We start from the raw sequence: 15,000 nt of genomic DNA on the forward strand, positions 1-15,000 counted from the left end.
GCATCATTTTAAAATACAACAAATCATTGGCGAAAAGCAAAACCTTGACTCCAAAGGAAATATGACTCCTAATAAATGTAACTATACCCCAGAATAAAGGTTATGTACTAGCTGGTTGTTCATATCTTTGAAATAACCATTAAACAACTAAATAGTGGAAATCGACTTGCAATCCATCCAGCACTGAAAACCACCTAAACCAAGCAAGAGAGCGGAAAGCGGACTTGGACAATCATTGGCTTGCACATATAAGCAAGCGCACAAAACCAGCAGTGAAGGCAGAGCAAAGCAACGCATATCAAGATATGATTGGAATCCAGGGTAACAAAAGCATTCCAAGGGACAATTCAGTAGCTCAAAAATTACAAAATGGAGATGTAGAGAACAGTCACTATACAAAAAAGGGAAATATCTTCAAAGAAAGTAAGGCGGGACGAACGGATAAGGAACTGTGATATCAAGTTCGCAACATAACTTGAACTAGAACAGGCACTGTTTGATCGACAAAAAACTAGAGCCAAAGATGCAAATGAAGGATCAGAAACTAAGCTTCCTCTACTTGATGAAGAACGCGAGCTAGAGCGCAATGTGAAAAAAACGGCTCTAAATATTGATGATCATCGTTTTCAGTCAACCAGTGTGTGAGTCAAGACGCCCTTCAATTGGATCCCAAAAAAGGAGGCCTCCTTAGAGCTGGATCTGGTAAAATTGGCGACCTTCTAAAGCCAGTTAGACCAAGATCTCGTTTCGATGCGTAGCGAACAGTTAAAATTCTTTCCTACAAAATCAAAATCCACGCGATCGTTCACAAAATCGTTCAGCACAAAGACCCTTTCCGAACAGCTGCTTTACGACACATCACTCGATGTTCAGGCAGCAGTAACCTACTGATGCCTAAAATGAAATTTTCGAGGGAAGTTCTCTCAGTTGGCCTGAGTGATCATATCTTCTGACGAGCTTAAAAAAGTCTGCAATGTCTGAAATGGGGTGTTATGGACAGTTCTTATGGTGTTGCCTTTGGTGTTCCGGAGAGGCAATATGGACGGTTTCTTTTGCTTATCAATGTCCGTTTGGCAAGTTTCCGCAAAGCAAATCAAGTAAAGCCTTATGACTCATCAGGTCTGATCCATTTCTCAGGTGTTAAAACAATAAACAAGTTTGTGACTTGAAATCAAGCTCAACACAGTATATGGCAGTAGATAAGTTACCTCAGATTCTAAAAAAGGAGTGGGGGATCTAGGTTGAAGATTCAAAAATTGAAGAGAGGCTTGATTGACTTTGGTTTTAGAAAAGACGGAAGGAAGAACAAAAAATGAACAAGGACAGCGAGAGTTGGTTCTCGAAGACACTGAGCTTCAGTGCGAGTTCAAATGTGAATGATACAAAGGAAACTCAAAACGCTCAAAGCCCGTTGCTAATGGTATCACAAAATTTTTGCATTGTTCATTCTACAAAAGAATTGAGTGCGAATGGTCGGTACGCAGCCGTGAGTAGGTGGAATCCATATAACGGATGTCTGGGCTTACGATTTGAAATCAAATATTGTATGATCAACACTGCGCGGTATCAATTGACGAAAAAAGTGGTACAGATGGCTTTACTCAACAAATCAATTGGTGGATAGCAATCACGCAGTCAACGTAAGCGCAGCTATAGTCACCAGATTAACAAGGTTACCAGCCTTCTCCGAATAATTGTTGGCTCAACGCAGAGCGGTAGTTCTTAGCTGATCGAGGTTGAGAGGCAAAGACACTGGTTTTATTCTCAACATAGCTAGCAAACTTGGGACGCATCCCAAGCAAAAACGCAATCAATCAAAGCGCTTGAACACCCACCCATCAATCTTTATGGGCAATTTACATCACAACTACATTGAGTTGAAGTAAAGCTTCAACCACTTGAGCGTTCTCTCAAACAATAGATTAAAATTGATGAAGATAGAATCTTTTTTGATCAAGACGGCTATGAGCTACAACACCCATTGGAAGACAAGAGAGTGGCAAGAAGTGAACTTTTAACCGCTTTAGCAGTGCTAGACTGAGTAGTCAAGAGACTTATAACAGGCCAAAAAGAAAACAAAAAGTGTGTAAGGTTGACTGATTTAATCAATTCATGGCTGTGCCTCCCAAATTGATGGTGACAGTCAGTCCAAAAAAACTGCTAACAAAGCTACAAGATATTTTGATAAAGATTGGAGGGGAATGTTGAGAATTGTGAATCACCAAGCAATCATTATCACCAAGCAATCATTAAACTTTCGATAATAGGCTAGTCAAATCCAACAGGAAAGACGACTTAAAAATGAATTCTATTTGCCACACCATCCGGAGCTGAACCCAAGAATAAAACATTAAGATGGAATTTGCATGACTGTTGTGTAGCGTTCAAGAACTATAACAAACTACTGCAATTAAACGAATACCAGCACAATACAACTACGGCTAATAGTGCGATTTATGTTCTCAAGTAAGTGGGTTTTGAAGACGAAAAAAGGTATCAAATCGCCTTGCAGGCATTGCAAAAAATTTTCTTTATACGTGTTTTGATGAAGTTGTTTGAAATATCGGAAAAAAACAGTAGGAGTCATCATAAAACTACAGTCTTTTTTATTGCATAAGATTTGAAGCTAAAGCAAGGGATAAAAACAACAAACAGTTTCGGAGGCAGTTGTCGAAGTCAAAGCCAATCATTGTAAAGAAGTTAGCGTGAAATCAGGACGGAAGATTTTTCAGGAACTACTGGGGACTGTTTCTGAAAATAGTCTTCAAGTATGTGTAAGTTCTAAAAACGGTGGCACTCCAACAACAAGAGAGAATGATCTGTCACTGATATCTTTAATATTTGACACTATCACATTGATTGCTCCGTTCAAGTGTTAGCGCGGGACGACGTCTGAGAGGCCTCTGGACTAAAAACAAACAACAGTGAAATCATGAAGGGGATCTAGTTGAAAGAGCAGGGTGACTGCTCTGGAGCAAAAAAACTCCCAACTGTATTTGAGACCAGCATTGCAAAAAATACTTCAAAACATGTGTTTGCTGAACCGTCTGAAGAAAGATGTGGGTAGTAGCCTATTCACATTCACAAAACAAGAAATACGTTGCTATGTGAAAGCGCTAGAATGTTACCAATGAGATCTCATCCAATACCACGCATGGGATTGCAAGTGGCAGTCCTGACAGTCCGATGAAAAAAAGACACCCAAGAAACAAGAAAAGCAGATATATTTTTGTAGTAATTGGTCGGTCTCAACATTACTGCTGCAGCTGAGACAAACCTTACATCAAATCAAAAACAACATGTTTTTGTGGCCAGTAAAGTGACTGAGATGCTAGGTGCAATTGATGCCTCAAAGCAGGAACACGTCACCTGTAACAAAAAAACCTGCACACAATGGTAAGAGAACAGAGCAATCAATAATAATCAGTAGTTCAGGAAAAGCACAGAGCTTGTTGGATGGTCTAGTTGAAGCAACCACAGAAGAATGAAATCAAGTGCACCTAACCTAAGCATCAGATGAAGAACACATAACCTGAGGCGTCTTCAAAACGAATGTCAAAAAAAGAAGCTTGCATTCAATTTTTACACAGTACTGACATCGGTATGCTAGAAAAATTTGCATAGTACAGCAAGCAACAAGCATGCATGAATTAGCAACACATATAGTCAGTTTTGAGAAAAACGAGGAAGGGAAAATCTTTTTTAAATTACTACCGCAAATAGGATTTGTGGAAGAAATGAAGTCTCCAAAAGCTGAAAATCAGTGTCCAAAGAGCAGTAAAATCTAACAGTTCGCACCGCTCTTGATTAAGAAGAAGTTATCCGATTCAAAAGCAGAAAAGGCGAAGCCAGTTGGACTTCAATAGAAAACATCCGAAATTATATCACTTGAAACGTCAAGCAGTTGAGATGTTCTTCCAAATGGGCGCAAGAACAATCAACATGAAGGCGCTGAACATGTAACAGACCCTGTTCAGCAAAATTTGTGGATCCTGGGCATACAACACGCTGACGTTCATTGATTATCAGTTGTGTTATCTGCAAAAATGACAGAGCACAAACGACGGCACCAGTTATGGCACAATTTATTTAGATCCTTCACTGTGAAGCTTGGTCAAACGAAAAAAGCAGCGGTGTTGTCTGATTATGAGTCTAACTGTGAGGTAGACTAACAAGAAGAGTTGTATCTTTGTTAGATACACGTAGTACTCTCCATGCAGTTAAGCGATCGATTGCACGAAAAGATGAGCAAAACACAATGAACTATGACAAGGTGACAATCTTTGCCTTGTTAGCAGAATAGGTTTCCACTTGAAATAATTTAGAGGTTGGAGAACAACTATTCAACAGGGCATCAAATTTAAATTCAACTCATCCGCAGAACCTCACTTTAGAGGAGAAAGAGAGCGGTTTTTCAGCAATGGCTAGAAAGCAATGTATGCCTCGCTTACTTTTTATACCACGCGCGGAAAAGTTTGTTGATAATTGGAAACACTTTTGAACGAAATTATGAAAAACAAACCTTTGCAAACTCAAACTAAATCAATTCTCATTTAGCTTAGATTTTGAAAAACAGCCAATTTTGCTTGTATGGCAAAAGTGCCAATCCATAGCAAACAACAATCTCAAAAATGCCAGCACAATTGATTGATCGGAAATAGTTACCAGCGAGCTTTTAAAAAACTTGGTCAACCTACGGGACTACTGACGGGTCTGGCGGGCTGATTCGATCAGTGAGAATTCGATCAAACAATGGAGTCTACAGATTATCAGCAGTGAACCTCACTCTTGTACTACAAAATGGCACAATTTTTTGAAATGGAGAGCAGAGCCAATGATGTGAACGCCACGCCTAACTTAATTCTTCATTGCTATTAAAAAAACAAACTCAGCTCTATTTTAAGTTAAAATGTCTCGTCATTCAAATACCCTGGAGTTTGTTAACTGTTTAAAAAAAACTACTCCGCTAATTTTACAGAAACTTTTTGGCGTGGATCAGGAAAAATCGATGGATTTTCCATATGGTTAACAGACAACTCATACCCTCAATTCTTTTGTCATAGATGATTATTTAAGCCAATGAATCTTCGGGATTTGACATGAAAGGGAGGATCATTGTGTAAATAGAACTTCAAAACTGCCAAAAAGTCAGGCCAACCTTGTTAATTTTGTCTTATTAATTTGACATACAGTGTTTATTGAAGCAAAACTCTTGCGCAGTAAATTGTTGCTGTCTTGTACTGAATATCATACTTGAGCAGAAAGTTGTTTAATAATGTGACCTTTGTCGGCAAATCAATTGAAGTACAATCCAACAGTGATTACTCCTATCTCCTGGTTTTTCGACTTGTGATTACAAAGAGATTAACGCAACTTAAAATCAGCTTAATTGTTTTTGAACAAACAAGTTTCACACAAATCAAACTGGTAAACATAAAGACATTCCGTATTGTGTGTTATATTATAAAGTAAATGCAATCCAATTTCAATTTCACAAAACTTAAGATTAGCAAGTACCTAGAAACTCTATTTGCAATGCAACGTAATTCTTCAATTTAGCGGACAATGAAGTTCAAAAATTGAACTGGAAAGCGTAATATCCGGAAAAACCGCTGAAAGAAAACCGGTCAGAACGTAAGTAAGAGTAAAAAAGTGGTACCAGTTGTTTTTGAAAACCTCAAAAGAATTAGTTTTTCATATTATTTTCAATTACTAAGAACAAAAAACCGCAATTGTCCAGATACAATTCGAAGTTTAAAAAAGTTTTCACAGGTATACCATTGTAGTTTTTTTCGTCCAAAAAGTCAAAGTCAAATTGCATTCCGGTAATTGAGGATTAGCAGCAATCTTATTTAGCCCGGACAAATTTTCGTTAATTTACCCATCCCAACAAGCACGTTTGCCTCTAAGTTCGTGATATCAGATAACAATTCGCCAATTGCTGAGAAAATGATGAGAACCCAATCTGGGCTAATTAATGTTTCCCCTTATCGCCCCTAACATTTGATTTGAAGCCTCAATTTGATCACACCAAGCAGGAAATAAAATCCGTGTTATTCTACGCTTTTCATTAACGCGATAGTGAAGATAAAAGCAAAAATATGTTTATTCATGCTCAGTTTTCAATAGTTATCCTGATCAAAAGCGGCCAAATCAAAAGTGAAATTTAAAAGGATGAGTTTTTCAACCACAGCAACCTTTTTTACCCTTTAATTGAAGAATACTTTAAAGCTATCTTATTACATGGGCGGCATTATTTATGTACTTTTAACACGCAGCGACAACGAAAATTGCGTCTTCCTGTTTTGAACCCTATAAACGCCATATAAGGTGAACAAATTTGAGGAAATAAGGCAAAAAGTGAGGAAAAGGGAGATGAAACAAAAACCTTATATTTACTTTTCATGAAAAAAATGCTTGCAATCACAATTTTGAGAGAAAAAGGGTTCTAGTGTCCAATTAATAATATCACAGCTAATGATTTAAACAAACTGGGATGACCATTTTGCGACCTAAGTTCTGATTTGAGTTCAACAAATTAACCGGTACTTCATTAGATCAGACATGAGACATTCCAAGACTCGGTAACAGGTCGACAAATAAGAGAAAAGCGTTTCTTATTTAGAAAACAACCAATTTCAAAATGATTTAAAACAATTACGTATCATCTCGGCTCATTAAGAAGGTTAATGTATGCTTGATAGGAAGCAATTAGGACTTGCGATTATCCATAATATGGCAGACGAGTACAACAATAAAGGCGAAAATGGAAAAAAACACCAATTCAAATTAACAAGAAAGCTTTGTCGCAATCGTTAAAATCATAGGCTATTCATGAAGAACATTAAATATCAACAATTGTGCATTTTTCAACGCCGATTGGGCCACCACAAAACTTTAACAATGCGGTAACGAAAAAACACTCAGAAATGGGCAAACACCCAAAAAAACACACTTTTCTTATGAATACGTGTGCTAACAAAGACAAGAAACCATTAGTTGAAAATGAAGCTATTAGAAGGTTTGAGTGGCGAGGAAAAGGACGCACCCTTGATTCACTAGAAAAAGATGCAACCCAATACAGAGACAAAATACAAAAATGAAAGAAAAATGATTTAAGTGACAAATTTTAAAAGTCTACAGATCTTTTCTTCAATTTTTTTTCAAAAAATCAAACAAACCAAAATTTTCAAGAAAATTATTGAAAACAGTGTCTCAGCCAATAAAAACATAAGATATAGAAAATCATTTAAAATTCCAAATTGATAAAAAGAAGGTCTGATTTTTTCCCTTTTGACATCTTTGATTTTAATTGGGTCTTTCAGGAAAAAACAACAAAAAAACCACTAAAATTGTACACTATCGAGAGCAAAAAACATAATCAACTCTACAAATATTGTTGGGGTAATAGGAAGTTGAACAGCCCCGGTCAAAAACGAGGCTAAGATACCTGCTGACGACGATGACACCAAAAGTTGTTAATTTCAAAAAATTGCAGTCAAACAGAAAGTAATTGTCAGTCCCAATTGTAAGTTAAAACCGTTAGCTATCGACCGAAACGACTAAACAGACTCACTTAAACAATCATAGAAATGCATTAGGCATGTGATTGAGAAGAATATGCAGGATGACAACAAAAAAGCGACAATTAGAGTGCAAAACAAATAAAGTCCAGAAAATTGTTCATGAGAACTACACGTTTTTCAATGATATAAAAAAAGTTTATTGCGCCTTCTTTCAATGCCAATTAAAGCTTTCCTTAATATGATAGTTTGAAAAAAAATTATGAAAATTTGAAAGAGGAAAGCCAATAAACAATCGAATAAATAGAAAACAACTATAAAGAGTGTCTGTTACATCCCTTGGAATAAACTTTGCCCTGAATCTTTTGAGTCTAAATTACATTTAGGCAGAAACAAGAAAAAATTGGCAAACTTTAAAAACTAACAGACATTTTTTGTCGTGAAAGCCATAAAAACTACGAGCTTTTCTCTGAAGACACAACGTTTATATTTGGCCTAATTCTGTTGTAAAGCGGATCTGTCTTTAAATGGGTCTTGATTGGAATTCATTGTTGTCAGTAATCAACAAAAAAATTAGGCAAAAATATTCTGAAAAAGATCACGCCCCAAAAATTCGAATAGCTTTTGATTGTAAGAATCCAAGACGAGTAAAAACTTAGCTCTGATTTGCTGCGCGTCCCACAAAAACCTTGTTTTTCGTAAGTTTGCAAATTAGATCAAATAAAAATAGATCAAATTATTTCGTTATTTTTTCAAAAAATCTGCAAAATTTTTGTGCCAGAAGATTCCTGTAGGAAGTGAAAGTACTACTAGTTTTTGAGGAGTTTTTAAAGATTGGGATAGCTCAAGTTTGGCCTCTACTTCAGGCATAAATAAACAAAGTGAGATAAAAGAACGTTTTTGTATCCATTTTGATTAAAAAACTGAAATTCACATTTTAACCAAAAGACTACATAGAACCAAACGGAAAGCCTCCTCTATCTCTAATAGTAAAACCAATAACATTACTAAAATTTGGTCAAAAAATACAGAAAACGTGAAAAAAAACAACGGAATTTCGTCTGCCATTCTCAAAAATTTAAACTTCGAAAACTCCCTGTAAAAAAAACAAATATCAATAAATCTTTTTACTTCTATATTCTGCATTGGGCGGGCTTTCTAATAATTCCAGTCTCAATTCTCTATAATGAATATATCGATCGGCCAAAAACGACTGAACAACAAAACCCATTTGAGTATATAGTTCCTCACCCCACAATTGGTCGGAACAATGAAAAAAGAATAATTTGTCGCGTGACTTTTTATTGTTGAACCCATTTATCCGTTTTTCAGCAATCACCGAATCTTTTTGTCAAAATGTCAATTTTATCTCACCATTTCCTCAGTTTTTGTGCCTAACAGCCCCTGTTTCAATTTAACAGTCTCAAGTCAGATTTTTGCGGAAATTGAGAGTGATTCTTACAATGAAATTGTGACCCTGATACCAGTGGGGGGTTCCCCGTTCCGGGATCTCGAAAACAGGGTTTAAGCTGCCGATTCTTTGTGTATGCGGTGTGCATAGGTTTGTGGGGGGGGGGAGGGGGTGGCATTGTAGTTGAATCTTTTTATATGATTTCACTATTTGATATCCACGTTACTTTTTGCTTTTTATTTTTTGCTTTGGTTGTTTTGGTCGTGTTCCAGGAACGATGGAAATGGAAGCAAACGCCATTAAAGCGTTTTTCAGATATTTTATTTACACGCACGCTTTTCGTAAACGGTTGTTTAAAAAACAATAAAAAAGCAAAACAAAAAATTTTATAACCTCTATTTTGGGCTTATTTGACGAAAATGTTAATTCGTGATGTTAAATGCAACCGATTGACCGGTTTTAAAACAGCCTTTTCACCCCCAAAAAAATCTAACCGAGGGAAATAATCTTTCAACTGATCGAACCGCAACACACCCCACTATCACGTGATTATATTGAGCTATAAAATTTACCCAAGATAAATGCCCTAAGACCTGTAAAAGTAGATTAACAGATACTCATTACAGGAAGTTGACCCGCAAAATGTAATAAAATCGAATTTGAAGAGGAACGCAATCGCTCAATTAGAAACCAACCCCCCACCCCCCCCCCCCCCCCCCCCTCCTCCTCCTCCTCCTCTCTCACACACGCACCATCCTTTCCTCTCCCTGTTTTCCCATTATATCTTCCATAAAAGTAGAAACCATTATAAAAGTAGTTATAATTCTATAATATGCGCTTTTTAAAACCACTATAGCCATTAAAAAACCACTGCACAAATAATCTTTTGAAAAAAGTAATAACAGAGTTTAAGATGCAAGGTAGCAAAATCTTAAGAATTTTTATTGATCTATTTTTAGGGGATTTAAAATTGCTTACAAGGTTAACCTCTAAAAGCTGTCTGTTATCAGAGGTCGACAAATGAAAGCCATCTGGAAATTGAAGCGCCAAGTTCTTACTAAGTTCTCGGGAGCCATTAAAATCTGTATAACCTGATTATTAATTTGGACAGGAAACCTTAAATGAACAAGTTCTTTGAAGGAAGAAACAGCAAGATTTCTTTCCTAAGTTGTGAAAAAAGTACGTTCGATTTGCTTCTCGGGCTCTTGGAAGATCAAAGAGCAATACGGATATCTTTCGCCATGACGTTTTGCTCTAATTCGGCTCTTTGGGGTAATTTCTACGTTTTATGTGAGAGAAACGGCCCTTGTTTGGACAATACAATTTTTCAGCTGAATTTTTTTTAAAATAAGGCTATTTGAAAGACTTTTTGAATGAATTTGTTCAATTTTTGTTACTATGGAGGGTCCTAGCAGGGTCAACCTGTTTGAAGAGTGCCATTTTTGTCAAAATCGGATCCAAGTTGAAAGCCAAACGTATGTGAAGCATGAAGGAATGAGAAAAGTAAAATATAAAAACTCAATCTTCAATTTTCTTCAAGATTGCATTTTTATCTCTCAAAGAGAAAATTTGATTGTCCAAATTTAACAAAAAATGCTCACAACATTCCTAACTCCAAGAACTATTAGGGCGATCAGGACAAAAAAAAACATTTGATTTGTGTCCAACTAAATTCATCAAAAAATGAAATCCTGCATGTCAGGATTTTTTACCATTCTAAACCACGCAAAGACACAAGATTATCTTTGAAACAAATACAACTACGTTAAAAATAAGTTTTTCAAAATAACCAGCAAAACAAGATTGAGCGAAGGCATCAAAAAATTTTACGCGTCGACAAAAAAACTATATCATGCCAATTCAAAACAATCTATCTTTACGATCAATAGATACCAAACACAAGGCAAAGACAAGGCTTTAAACAATTCGAAAACGACCTTGTTTCCGAAGAAAAATTTTGAATTTTGTTTCCAGTTGCAGATATAATTATTAGACATGATTCAATTTTTTTAAATGATCCAACCTATGCGCTTTTAGAAAAAAAAGATGGAAAAATTGCAATTGAACGAAAACTAATGATGAAGGACCACTTTGGGGGAAAGGAAATTTCATTCGACCCAACCCCTTCAATTAAACGTAAGCTACACAACCTAAGCCGGGGCTAACTACTGACAAAGCAAACCGCTCAAAAATTGTAACAAAGTAGTTCTCCCGACTTTAATCGACAATGTTTCAAAATTAGACTTAGTTATCTAAAACTTTCTATCAAGATATTCTGATAAAGTTTTCTTCAAATTGTTGCAATCTTCCCTCTTCAATGACCTATTATCTGGTCATAATAAAGTTTTCTTTCAAAAGTGAAAAAGATAAAAAAGCATTTAGTTGGCATACAATTAATTATCTTTCAATTAAATTGTCGTGGCAATTCTTAATCTTATTTCTCATAGCAATTAGGTTGGTTCATCAATATCCAATTTTTTCTTCAAGAAGATTCAGATATTTTTGAAGCATGTCTCGTAATGGTATCGGAACAATTTCAAGTATTTGTTTCCTGGAAGCGAGGTAGTGGGTGAAGGGGGAGCTTGTTGAGCGTGCAGAATCTCATGTAATAAGGCGATGAGGGGGGCAATAGCATTTCAACGCCAAGAAGTACATGGAACGCTAACACGAATGCAACTAAGATTCATGAGTTTAAAAAGCTTATAGGGTTCATTGGGGTCAACGAATTTTTACAAGGATATAAATTGAGGACGGCATCGATAATATCTATCATATTTTAAAAAAGAAACTCATATCATTTATTTCTTTTTGAACTTTCTTATTGGAACTTTAATTGTAGTTTTTTATTTTGTTTTGTACTTGCTGAATTCACAGCGTTCACTACATAGGAGCTTCTTACTAAACTTACTAGGATTATAGCAACCTTTAAACATAAATGTGAAGAATCCATAAAAACTGAAGCAATCTAATCTTACTATTGAGCTTAAAATCCTTGCTAATTAGTGTACCAAACGACGTCACCCAATTAAAAACAGTAAAAGAGCGACCTAGGATCTTTTACGCTAGCGCCCCCAGTAAATTAGGCACCTCCACTTATTTGTATACGTTTAAACATATTATATGCATTTGAATTATTACGTATGTATACGTATGAATAGGCATTTAGAAAATTTTATTAGAGCGGAGGTTTGAAAAAATATGAATATAGCAATAAGTCAATGCGTAGAATGCAAACATCGACCAAAAATTTGTTCTTATTGCATTTTTAGTAATTACGAGCTTTGTAAAGCTGCGTAATGCTATAACTTTCTTGAAAACTGTTACATAAAGGGTTGTTGATTTATTATACTAAGAACGATAATATGAAAATATATAACCTTTTCAGAAGGAAGCAAAACATTAATTATTGGCGGGTGCCTAAATTTTAACTACAAAGGACTTGGGGCGCTCGCAGAAAAATCCTCGGCCTCAGCAGATCAACAAAAATGCTTTTTTGACGTTTGCGTTGAGAAAAGATAAAACGCAAATGAGCGTCATACGAGAAACCAGAATACTACAACAAAGCTGCGCTTAAATTACAAATTAGTTCCACCAATGTAAACCAGAGCAACAAAAACCAATAACTCGAAGCATAATGAAATTAAGGTCTAGGAAATAACCTTGACCGAAAAAGCCACAATTTCAGGTCGGGAATAAACGCCCACGGAATTAACCCCCCTTTCAAATCTGAATTTTGGTCGTAGTCAACTTTTCGGTTGTGATAGTTTCATATCACGTCTCACGTGCCGCTAAGGCATTTCCATGGCTCGCGAAGCATGGCCAAACGCGCTAAATGCACAGCTCGTTTAAATTCAAGTTCTGTTTTATTTCCGTAGGGGTTCATTTGTTAAATAATGTTTTTTTCCAAAACCGATGAAATTATTAGAAGAGAAGGGCCTATGAAGGGTAAATGAAATAACTAACAGGCCTTCTTATTATCAGTAAGAGAAAATAATGTAAAAACAACCAAGGAGCATACACGCCTATCAGAATTGTCGAACAACTGGGACTGAGTTGTAGAGCTCATCAGGCCCGACCGCGGCTCTGAAGAAGATTCCTTCGAGTCAGCTTAGCCCTGCACATTTGCGCTAATTACTGTCTACTGTAAAGAACTTAAATGATTGTTTCAGAGCAATTAATACGGAAAATAATCGATCAATTGATCGGTTTATTTTTAACTTTACTGTCTTTTTCGGGAATTTTTTTTTATGGAAGACCATATATCACACAAAATATAACCCCAAACCGGATAATTTGCTTCAAAGTGGGGTCAGCATTTGAGGCATCGAATTAACCCTTTTTCCTCTAGAAGCCTTCTTCACACCATAAGTATGGTCAACCTCCAAGAACCCTTTTTCACACCATGAGTATAAGTTTCCAAAACAGTTTCAGTGAATATTATACTTGGAGACTAGTGAGCTGAAAGGCTCTAAGAGCACTTAAAGCCCACTGAGCGCTGCCTGTTTATTAACGGTAGCGAACAGGTTTAATATAATTGGTACCGACTTCGTTTGAGAGCATTTAAAAAGTGATCAAAAGAAGGAACCAAAATAAACAAAAAAAAGATGAATGGGCATGTTTTGATCTCAGAATGAAATAACTAATTCATAAGCGGAATCGAGTCGACAAGCTTCTCAACAACTTTTATGTCTTATTCATTTGATCCAATTCCATAAACAGCAAAAAAGAATGTCGTGGAGTTAGGGGAAAAACTGAATGGACATGAATTCATCACAAAATGAACCCAATATTCTATTATCCATTAGGTTGGCCCAATAGTGTCTTCCTTATTTCGAAAAGATTATCATATCAATGATAATGATTTCATTGAACGCTCAAAGTAGTGAAACAAAGAGTCATGAGCTAGAGTTTGGAAAAGTTCATAGGGGTCATTCATGCCAAAGAATCCTTAAACAGACATTGTAAAATAAAGTGTGGGCTGCATTCAGAAATTTTATAAAATTTTTGAGTATCCTCAAATCTACAATTTGCTTATGAGGAGCCCCTTAATAAACTTGAAATGGTTTGGAGCAAATTTGAAACATTTTGACAGAAAAAATGTCAGAAAAAAACAAAATGTTGCTAATTGTTGCTAATTAGTTTACAAAATGACGTCACGCATTTAAAAGCATTAAAAGAGCGGCGTGAAGAGATCAACAAAATTGATCTTTTGACGTTTGCGGTGGAAAGTTAACGAAAATGAGCGTCAACTGAAAAAAAATTGAGAAAAGTCAAGAGCAACGCAATTTGCGGCTATAAAAGTTAAAAGTAAGCAAAGCCACAAAAAACCATTAACTCAAACGCATAATAAAATAATTGGTAGAGAAGGGAAAATGAAGGGCAAATTAAATACACTTGGCCTCTCTGTTATCAGGCAGAGATCATAATGTAACAATTTTCACCTGTATACAAGCCAATCAGAATTGTCAAACTACTAGGGCTGAGATGTAAAGGTCATCAGGCCCGACCGCAGCTCTGAAGATAGTTGTTGGTTCGAGTCATCTTAGCACTGCACATTTACGCTAACTACTGTTGGCTGTACAGTGTTGGGTTTTCATTATCACATGAAAGTCTCACTTTTACAACCCAATTATAACAATGAGTAGTTATGAGAAGTTATTTGACCTGGGTTGGCGTAATTTTGAGGCTGATGAGGCTGGGGGTAGAACTGATGAGGCTGGCTCTGGGTAGGTCCAGATGCTCTTTTCCTTTCAATTTCGTTTTCCAGACCTTCCAGCTAAAACACATTAAATGTTCTAAATGTGAATTATGTACACTTTAAAAACAGTTCAGATAAAATTACCAAATATCATTTCAGGTAATGGTGGTTCAGAAAATTGAATCTCGCCTGAGCTATAATTCGGGTGATATTTTAATTGAGTTCTTTTAGGTGTAATCCTGATCCCACAAAGCAACCACAAAAACGAAGCCTGATTTTGAAAAAAAATCAAAAAGGCAACATTTATACTTGACAACATTTTAATTTCACGCATAGTTCTCATTTTCTTGCAAACAAATGTAACAATT

General features: G+C 36.0%; 1 protein-coding gene across 1 annotated transcript in view; it reads right to left on the reverse strand.

The window, feature by feature from the left end:
* Positions 1-15,000, reverse strand: part of LOC142352947 (uncharacterized) — a 125,850-nt gene that overhangs the window by 20,302 nt on the left and 90,548 nt on the right. The window contains exon 12 of the mRNA XM_075405104.1: positions 14,599-14,710. Coding sequence (XP_075261219.1) covers positions 14,599-14,710 — 112 coding nt within the window. The remainder of the gene's footprint in view (positions 1-14,598; positions 14,711-15,000) is intronic.

The sequence above is a fragment of the Convolutriloba macropyga genome, chromosome 14 (genome assembly GCF_964194025.1).
Source record: "Convolutriloba macropyga chromosome 14, txConMacr16.3, whole genome shotgun sequence".
Classification (NCBI taxonomy): domain Eukaryota; kingdom Metazoa; phylum Xenacoelomorpha; order Acoela; family Convolutidae; genus Convolutriloba; species Convolutriloba macropyga.